We start from the raw sequence: 10,573 nt of genomic DNA, 5'->3' as shown, positions 1-10,573 counted from the left end.
TTTTAGCTTATGTATGATTATGGAATTTCCCAATGATCTCCTAGGCTAGGATGTCACCAAAAAATATTTGTTTTTTTTTTTTGTATAATTATTAATTTCAAAAATATGAATTAAGGGCTCCATAATTGTTGAACTTGTAAAATAGCTAGATTGGGTTGAACTTGGTCGGATGCATTTTGGGCTAACTACAAGTAAAATAATATAAGATTCAAAAAATTTCTTTAATGAGAAAGGCCTTTTTGTTAGTACTCCTAGTTTAAACAAAAGGCTAACTACAAATATTAGGACATAAATAGATTATACAACAATACTTGATCAAAATTTATGGAATCATCCACAAAAAACCAAGAAAAGCAGCCTTGAGTCTTGAATCTTGCTCACTGAATAAGATCATAGTCATCCAGTTTATCATTATATTGCAGAACTTTCTTCTTTATCTTAGATGAATCAACCCAAGTCACGAAATCTTCCATATTCCTGGTAACAAGGAATGCTGGGTCCGTCACTGTCTCGGTACCCACTCGGATGTGTCCCTGTTCAATGTAAGTTACAGCTTCTTTCAGATACTCGGTGAACTTCAACCTCACCAATATAAACGAGAGTCGCCGCCTGCAAAGAAAATTAAAATTTCCATATTCAAAAGCCAAATCATCAGACATCAACTAGTCAAGTACAACATTCACTTCCTACTAAAATTTGCATTCAAAAGAAAATTCAGGTCATAACTCATAAGCCCCACTACTTTACGAATCAAAAAATGATTCTTACTGATTTGAATCAATTTTTACTCGTTGCGGCTGATTCTTGCAGATTGTTTAGTATCATTCTCCTACGCGACCATGATTGTTGATAAAAAAGCTCATTCTACGATTTAAATTGATTTATACTGACAACAAGGATTTTACTTAATCAGAATTTATTGTTACTCTATTTTATATCAAAAGGTTGAAAGCAAGGTTTGTTTTCTTTTCCTAAGGACAGGAGATCAATTACGAAAAAGTCTTATGCATCTCCTTCCACACACCCACACCAATTAAAACTATGAAAGACACTTTTGATGCCAAAACTGCGCAAGTACATAGTGTAATGGTACATTATGAAGGATCCAGATACAGGTATAAGGGGCAGTAGAGCACAAAGGGATCTGACCTGCAAAGAGAGGACACACTCAAGCGCTCGCACACCGCCAAGCTTTTTCTGTTGGGTATCGCACCCATATTATATCTGCAGTAAAGGAGTACCCAATAGCATGTGAGACAGATCATTTGCACAATGCATCTTGGCAACATAGTAAGAGTTAATAAATCATATCATATATGAATATCACAGGATCAGCTCTCTAGCAAATGATTCCTTCCATTTAAGCAGTAGTATTGTACAAAGTTGCTCTATCATACATTACAGACAGCAGAACTTTTATAGCACTTTCACTAAATATTGAGAACTAGGAATGTTTATGGTAGGCTGATAGCACTGTCTGGATATTATGAGGTGATACCTTCCTAACTTATTTGAGATTCAACGTCATTAAAAAACTAGTATGGATTCCTCGCTGATTACTATCTTCATTTTTTAATAGTTACATTTCTGTGCTAAAAATAGATGTAGTATGCTAAAAACATGGACATTAAAAGAATGGCATTTATTCTGTGCTGAGATCGATCATGAGTATCCCATTTCAAAATCTACAATTCACACTTTCGAAGTGTTTTGATAAATTTTTATGGCAACACATACCTTAGAAAAGTATAATTGACATTAAGAATGCTACATATTGAACTCAAAGAACCCCTTTGTATGTTTTCATAGACACACCTTATAATATACGTGATCTATTTCGCTTGAGTAAGAAAGCTTTTAACCCGAACTATACTTGGCAGAACTATAAAAAATGTGGGAAAAATTTTGGAGAATTATCGTTGGGGGCCCAAAATAGGTCATGACTGCCCCTTTAGCTAAGGCTACAATTCACGCTTTCGGAGTGCTTTTAAAATTTTTTTATGACAATGTGAGGATGCATCAAAGGAATCCCAATAGGTCACCACATACGTCAGAAAAGTAGATACGACATCAAGAAGGCCATATATTGAGCCATTAAGCTCAAACAGCCCATTTGTAGACCTTAGTAGACACACCTTGTAGAATATGTTAGTGTGAGCAATTTGGCTTGAATAAGGAGGTTTTATCGCCCCAAATATCCTAATAGAATCAATAAAGTGTGAGGGAAAGTTTTGAAGAATTCTAAACCGACGCCCTAGATTACAAAATTTCAAACGCTATATATACACTTTTTGGGGAGTTTCGAAAGATTTTTATGGTAATTTTAGAACGTAATATAGGATTCACCTTGGGACAATGCGTGTCGTAGAAAACAATTAATGACACAAAGAAAGCTTCATATTAAGCTCAAAGAGCGCGTTTTTGCTTGGAAAACACCTTATAGTATATGTGAGCAATTCAGCCTGATTATGGAGGTTTTTACTACCCCAAATACCCTAAAAGGTCCTACAATTGTTATCGGAAAACATTTGGGAAATTCTAAGCCATTGACCGAGATCGGTCCAGAAGGGCCAATTCAAAGGCTATAATACACGCTTTCGGAGTCTTTCAAATAGATTTTAAGGCATCATGGAAATGCAATATAGAAACCCCTGTTGGTTTCCTCGTGCCCTATAAATTTATAAATAGGGCCAAGAAGGCTACATAATGAGCTCAAAGAGCGCATTTGTATGTCTTCGTAGACACGACTTATTTCATATATGTGAGCAATTTGACTTGTGAAAGGCGCATTTATCACCCGAAATATTCTAACAAAACCTATCAAGAGTGCGACAAAAGTTTTTATCATCTTGTAGCCGAGCCCTTTCAAAGCCTATTGTATGCTATTTTGGGGTGGTAAGAAATATTTTGTGACAATGTTTGAATGCAAAATATGCATCCTCATTGGGTCACCAAGACCCTAGAAAAGTATATTTGACATTAAGAAGGCCACATAATGAACTCAAAGAGCCTCTTTGTATGTCTTGGTACACAACCTTATAGTATACGTGACCTATTTCGCTTGAGTAAATAGGCCTTTAACCCGAACTATACTTGGCAGAACTGTAAAAAATGTGGGAAACATTTTTGAAGATTTTTCGATGGAGGCCGGAAATAGGTCTCGAGTGCCCCTTTCCTAAGGCTACAATTCACGTTATCTAAGTGCTTTTGAAAAATTTTTATGACAATGTGAGAATGCATCAAAGGTATCCCATTGGGTCACCACATACACTAGAAAAGTAGAAACAACATCAAACAAGCCATATATTGAGCCATTAACCTCAAACAGTCTATTTGTATGCCTTAGTAGCAGTGTCACATGATTCACTATTCGCCTCGCGAATCGCGAATCGAAAAAGGTGCATTATGGTCGGTTCTAGGCTAATTTTAAACCATTTTTAGCGAATCGCGAATTCAAAAGGCAAACTCACTAGCGAATTATGTTTCACTTCTTAGTAGACACACCTTTTAAAGTATGTTAGTGTGAACAATTTGGCTTGAATAAGGTGGTTTTATCACCTCCAAATATCCTAATAGGTTATATAAAGTATGTGGGAAAAGTTTTGAAGAATTCTGAACCAACGCCCTAATTACCAAATTTCAAAGGCACACACGCTTTTGGGGAGTTTCGAAAGATTTTTATGATGATTTTAGAATGCAATATAGGAGTCGCCTTGGGTCAATACGTGTCGTAGAAAACAATAATGACACAAATTTTGCTTAGAAAACACCTTATAGCATATGTGAGCAATTCAACTTGATTATGGAGGTTTTATTACCCCAAATACCCTGAAAGGTCCTACAATTATCGGAAAACATTTGGAAATTCAAAGCCATTGAGCAGGATCGGTCCGAAAAGGCAAATTCAAAGGCTATAATACACGCTTTCAGAGTTTTTTGAAAAAAATTTATGGCACTGTGGAAATGCAACAAAGAAACCCATCTGGATTCCTCGTGCCTATATATCTATAAGTAGTACCACGAAGGTCACATTATGAACTCAAAGAGCGCATTTATATGTCTTCGTAGACACATTTTATTTCATATATGTGAGCAATTTAACTTGTGAAAGGTGGATTTACCACCCGAAATATCCTAACAAAACCAATCAAGAGTGCGACAAAAGTTTTGATCAATTTTTAGCTGAGGCCTAAAATAAACCGAAACTTAAACAATTAAAAGTCTATTGTATGCTATTTTGGGGTGCTAAGAAATATTTTGTGACGATGTGAGAATGCAACATACGCATCCTCATTGGGTCAGCATGTACCCTAGAAAAGTATATTTGACATTAATAAGGCCACATATTGAACTCAAAGAACCCTTTGTATGTCTTGGTAGACACACCTTATAGTATATGTGATTTATTTTGCTTTGAGTAAGAAGGCTTTTAATCCCAACTATACTAGGCAGAAATATTAAAAATGTGGGAAAAGTTTTGGAGAATTCTCGTTGGGGGCCCGAAATAGGTCTCGAGTGCCCATTTACCTAAGGCTACAATTCACGCTTTCGGAGTGCTTTTGAAAATTTTTTATGAAAATGTGAGAATGCATCAAAGGTATCCCATAGGACAACCACATACGTTAGAAAACTACATACGACATCAAGAAGGCCATATATTGAGCCATTAAGCCAAATAGCCCAATTTGTATATCGTAGTAGACACACCTAACAGAATAAGATAGTGTGAGCAATTTGGCTAGAATAAGGAGGTTTTATCACCCCAAATATCCTAATAGGTTTTATGAAGTGTGAGGGAAAAGTTTTGAAGAATTCTAAACTGACGCCCTAGTTACCAATTCCAAAGGCAATATTATAGTCACCTTGGGTCAATACGTGTTGTAGAAAACAATTAATGACACAAAGAAAGCTTCATACTAAGCTCAAAGAGCCCGTTTTTACTTGGAAAACACGTTATAGTATATGTGAGCAATTCAGCTAGATTATAGAGGTTTTATTATACCAAGTATCCTGAATCCTAAAATTGTTATAGGAAAACATTTGGAAAAATTCTGAGCCATGGACCGAGATCGGTCCGGAAGGGCCAATTCAAAGGCTATAATACATGCTTTCGGATTTTTTCGAAAAGAATTTATGGCATCGTGGAAATGCAATATAGAACCCTATTTGGTTTCCTTGTGTCGTATAAATCTATAAATACCAACAAGAAGGCCACATAATGGGCTCAAAGAGCGCATTTATGTCTTTGTAGACACACCTTACTTCATATGTGAGCAATTCGACTTGTTAAAGGGGGATTTATCACTCGAAATATCCAAACAAAACCAATCAAGAGTGCGACAAAAGTTTTCATCAATTCTTAGCTGAGGCCTAAGATAGACCAAAAGTTAACCCACTCAAAGCCTATTATTGTATGTGATTTTGGGGTGTTAAGAAATATCTTCTAGCAACGTGAGAATGCAAAATACGCATTCTCATTGGGTCAACACATGCCCTAAAAAAGTATATTTGACATTAGAAGGCCACATATTGAACTCAAAGAGCCCCTTTGTATGTCTTGGAAGAAACTCCTTATAGTATACATGACCTATATCACTTGAGTAGGAAGGCTTTATCACGCGACCTATAGTAGGCAGAACTATAAAAAATGCGGGGAACGTTTTCTTGAGTGTTCTTTCCTAAGGCTACAATTAACGCTTTCGGGGTGCTTTTGAAAATTTTTTATGACAATGTGAGAATGCAACGAAGGTATCCCATTGGGTCATGACATACGCTAGAAAACTAGATACGACATCAAGAAGGCCATATATTGAGCCATTAAGCTCAAACAGCCAGCTTACACCAAAGTAGACACACCTTATAGAATATGTTAGTGTATGCAATTTGGCTTGAATAAGGAGGTTTTATCACCCTAAATATCCTAATGGGGTCTACAAAGTGTGTGGGAAAAGTTTTGAAGAATTCTGAACTGACGCCCTGATTACCAATTTTCAAAGGCTATAATACACACTTTTGGGGAGTTTCGATATATTTTTATGGTAATTTTAGAATCTAACACAAGAGTCACCTTGGGACAATACATGCCGTAGAAAACAATAAATGACACAAAGAAAGTTTCATACTAAGCTCAAAGAGCTTGTTTTTGCTTGGAAAACACCTTACAGTATAAGTGAGCAATTCGACGTGATTGTGGAAATTTTATTATCCCAAATACCCTGAAAGGTCCTACAATTATTATAGGAAAACATTTTGAGAATTCTTAGCCATGGACCGGGATCGGTCGGGAACAGCCAATTCAAAGACTATAATACACGCTTTCAGAGTTTCTCGAAAAGAATTTAAGGCATTGTGGAAATGCAATTTAGAAAGCCCATTTGGTTTCCTCTTGTCCTTAAAATCCATAACATATATGCACTTACTACTCTAACAGTGTTGATCAAACAAGAAGTCGGTGGCAATCAATAACTTTTTAAGCCATGCCTATCAATGAGCTAAAAAACTACAGTCATTCTGAAAAAATAACACTTAAAAGAGTCCACTTCCAACTCAATATCTAAAGTATGTGAAAATGGATCAACCAACTCCTAACTATATCAATCCTAATAAATAATAATCCTTCCATCCTAAATTGGTTGCAACAATAGATTTTATATCCATTTTTTACAATTCTAGAAGTGGGGAAATAATATTAGAATCGTATAGTTTGAATGAACTAAAATAGAGGCCACTCAAAAAATTCAGTGTAAATGTATCTAAGTAAGCTTGGATGGATTATAGTGAAGGAATTGTGTCCTAAGATTGAATAAGTATTAGTTTAGATTCTATCGTTTGATAACGGAAAGTTTAGATTCTACAGTTTGACAGTTAACAGTTTACCATACAAGGAAATTACAACTAATTTGGGATGGCCCAAAAAGAAATAAGTTAGCAACTAATTTGGGACAGAAGTAATAATAAAGTAGACAATCAAAAACACATATGATTGATTAAGAAAATCAATAGAAAATGGTTATATGATTATTTTTTAAAAATGCAAAATACTCACAATTTCTCCAAGAGATGGTCAGTCATTTCTATTCGATAAGGGTCTCCTGCATCCATCTGCTTCAATATATTAACCAGCTTTTGCACCATTCTACATATACCATTATACCTGTATTTCGAAACACAGAATCAAATTGAACTCAAAAAAATTGTCCATAGCTCATCAGAATTCACAACTAAGAAAATTGGACAGATTGAAGCAATTAACAATACTAATACTCAGAATCAACTACTTCAAAAAAAAAAAAAAAAAAAAAAAAAAAAAAACTCTAAAATTAACAATAACCTATATTATTTACAATCAACAAAACAAAAATAAGATTAAATTGAGACAAATGTTAATACTTTTTGTAATCATCACGTTCAGAAAGATGATAACGCTGCATGATACTGGCTTCTCTGTGACCTGCTTCTCTTTTCCATTCTAAGAAATTCACTTTTTTCAACAATTTCTTCTCATGAAATTTCAATTTCCTCATCTTTTCGAACTAAAAAGTTCAGCTCAGAAGGAGGAAGAAAGAGGTTTTGTAAAACCCTAAAATTGAAAATCGGAATAGAAGTAAAAACCCTAAAACCCACACAAGACAAAGTTGATAATTAGTTTTTTTTTTCCAGCCCCGCTTTTGCTCGATGTTGGGCGGAAATTAAAGTTGTTCATTCGGGTAATCGGATTGGTTTGGGACGGGTGTTATTCGATTCGGTTGTATTTTGGATCGGTTACATTCTGAATGCGTGTTGCAACGGGTCATACTCGGGTCGGGTCGGTTAGTCACGATTCGGTTGAAGATCGGTTATTCGAGCTATCGGGTTAGCATCAGTTCGGTGTCGGTTGAAGTTCGTGTCGAGTTTCAATCTGTCGCGGGTTGTCATCGGTTAATAATTGTTTCGGTTTTACCGGGTGCAGATGGAGTTCGGGTATTTTTCAAGTATAATTCTGCTACGAATTGCAAATTACTAATAACTATTGATCGAGTCAGTATCAGATTAAGTTGTTAGTCATTTTTTAATTGATGATAAGGTCCCTTTACTTAAAGCAAAGTAGTGAAAATGCAAATCAATTAGTGATCATTATTATTGTTACTTTTCCTTGTTTGACAGGAAATTAAAATTATAAAGTTCTATCAATTTTCATATAATTCGATTAAAAGTAGTTAAATAAACATTGACCATTGATTATTAACTCTAAATATATGAAACCATGTATTTATAAAATTTATTTTATTAAAATATTTATGACTTTATTATAATAACTAATAAGATGATTGCATATGAGTCAATCATACTTCAATATAAAAAATTGGTTCAGGTTTACAGCAGGTCGATCTAAACTTCGTTCGAGTTAAGTTGGTTTTAGCCGGATCGAGCATTATTCGGGTCGGAAGGAGTCGGGTTGGTCACTATTAAGTTCGGGTAATCTTGGTTAATAGTTACGTGTCCGTTAGAAAAATCAGTTACAGCTCGGGTTTAGTTCTCCCATGTTCGGTCATCAACCGGTTCGGGTATAGCTGCGGTTCGGGTAATATCGGTTTGATAAACGTAAAAAAGGAACACATTTTCGGGTCTGTTTACTTTCGGTTTCGGATCGGATATTTGGGTCGGATCACTTTTAAACAGCTCTAGCGGAGACGAAAGTATTAAATCGTTTTACGGAGAGATATAATTATGTAAGAAAATTAAAATTTTATTAAGAATTTGTATAAAAATAAATATTGAAATAGATCAGTTGAGTTTGACCTAATGAGTTATAAATTTTTTATAATTTTTTTTCTCTATAAAATAGCTAAATATATTATTTAAGTTTTTTGTAAAATTTTAAAATTAGTAATTAAAATCTATTGGACTAAGTTATTATTGTGGAATACTAACTTGAATAATAAAAAATGACAAAAAAAATTAACAGGGTACACCTCAAAAATATTAACAAACAATTAAAAAACTCACAAAATTTTGGAAAAAGGTGGATCTTATCAATCGGATCCAAATACATTGAATTTTAAGGTCGTAACAAATTTTGAAGGGTTTATTGGAAGAAGTATAAAAGTAGAGTCATTTGTCAATTAGAGCTTGAGTCGGGTTGTATTAGACTTCTAATTGACGAGTTCGGCTCTTGAGGGAACATCTTAAATTGAGTACTAATTAATACAAATTTTAACTTAAGTTTATAATCCATTTTTAATTAACTATGATATTCAACTAAGTCATGTTCTGGAAATTAATTATCCTAAAAAAAAAAATTAATATCAATAGTCGATTCTAAATGTTTTCAAGAGAAAGGTAACATTTTTTATGACGAAAACATTGTCTTAATTGTCATCTTGGACAAAATTAACACATTTCCCTCTATATATTACCTCTTGTTTTCTAATAGCTACGAATATTCATTTTATGTGAGATATTTTTAGAAATATAGCTATTAAAAAAATAACATACGATATTTCATTACCTTAATACTATTAAATGGCTCCTACCTAAGGTGGAGTTTGGGATCAGATATATACGCAATATTACCCTTATTAGTGATAACACTAACAAATTAAAAATATTGTTTTCGACATACCTTTGGTAGATAACTTCATGTGCAACTTCACATAAATATAAAACACTTATGCTTTAATAAATTATTTTACTATTGTCCAATATAATCTGAAACGCAAAACTTTAAATCTTTGATCTCATCAACATAAGGAACACTATTAAAAAAACCGAGGATAGTATTATATTTACAACTATTTTCTATCTATACGTCTAAAATGTTCACTTTATTGCATTAAAACTAGCCACACTCACAATTTAATTTTATTAAAAAAAAAAAGTTTTAAGCAACTAGATTTATGACGTTGAGAAAATAATGATGCTTCTAAATACATGCAACTATGCAAGGTTAACATCAGAAGTAGTTTGGATAACACATAGCTCAAAGTACAATGATTCTTTGGCTCAATGCAATCCATAGAATCATTCTCATGGTTGTCTTTATCTTTGGAGCTTTTTTTCTATTGTTTTGTTGTTAATTGGAACAAAATTACTTTTCTTATGTAAGACAATTATATAAATACATATTAAATAATTTATACTTAATATAATATATTTAATATCATAGTAGACTTTTCGGCACAAATGAGTCAAAATATGTATTTTTTTGCTATTGCAAGATAAGGAAAATTTCTTATAGGCAATAGGAGAAGAGACATTAATCTTGTTGTAGGTGGTTGAAATTGAAATCATATCACCAAGATGGAAAAAAATTTTCAATTATTAAATTAACCCATGATTTTCCGAATAAGTTTATCTAAAATTTAAAATTCATTTGAATACCGATATAACTTAATTTTGAAATAGGAATAGAAGAAGAAAGTTCACAATTTTTCGAATAAGTTTGTTTTGAAATTAGAAATTCATCAGATTTCCAATATAACTTGTAAGATATGATAATTTTTCATACTTTTGAAATAGGAGTGGAACGAAGAAAATCAAAAGTTTACAAGAATATAGTTCCATCTGTACAACCGTGAGAGTATGAATCAGAAGA

General features: G+C 33.5%; 1 protein-coding gene across 1 annotated transcript; it reads right to left on the bottom strand.

Moving 5' to 3' along the window:
- Window positions 1-108: 108 nt before the first annotated feature.
- Window positions 109-7,652, bottom strand: LOC130802171 (uncharacterized). The gene is made up of 4 exons (XM_057666089.1): window positions 7,390-7,652; window positions 7,046-7,153; window positions 1,150-1,224; window positions 109-609 (listed from the first exon to the last, which is right to left on the bottom strand). The coding sequence occupies exons 1-4, from the start codon at window positions 7,521-7,523 to the stop codon at window positions 378-380; spliced, it is 549 nt and encodes a 182-aa protein (XP_057522072.1). The 5' UTR covers window positions 7,524-7,652; the 3' UTR covers window positions 109-377.
- Between the last annotated feature and the right edge of the window lie 2,921 nt (window positions 7,653-10,573).

The sequence above is a fragment of the Amaranthus tricolor genome, chromosome 16, assembly GCF_026212465.1.
Source record: "Amaranthus tricolor cultivar Red isolate AtriRed21 chromosome 16, ASM2621246v1, whole genome shotgun sequence".
Taxonomy (NCBI): Eukaryota; Viridiplantae; Streptophyta; class Magnoliopsida; order Caryophyllales; family Amaranthaceae; genus Amaranthus; species Amaranthus tricolor.
Note: the sequence above shows the minus strand (reverse complement) of the source record. Positions and strands in the feature narration are given on the sequence as shown.

Excerpts from the sequence above, each read along its gene's own strand:
- LOC130802171 (XM_057666089.1), bottom strand. The coding sequence starts at position 7,523 with ATGAGGAAATTGAAATTTCATGAGAAGAAATTGTTGAAAAAAGTGAAT. Across the intron at positions 1,225-7,045 it reads GACCATCTCTTGGAGAAATT|ATATAATATGGGTGCGATAC; the intron begins GTGAGTATTTTG and ends CCTTTACTGCAG. Across the intron at positions 610-1,149 it reads AGTGTGTCCTCTCTTTGCAG|GCGGCGACTCTCGTTTATAT; the intron begins GTCAGATCCCTT and ends TTTTCTTTGCAG.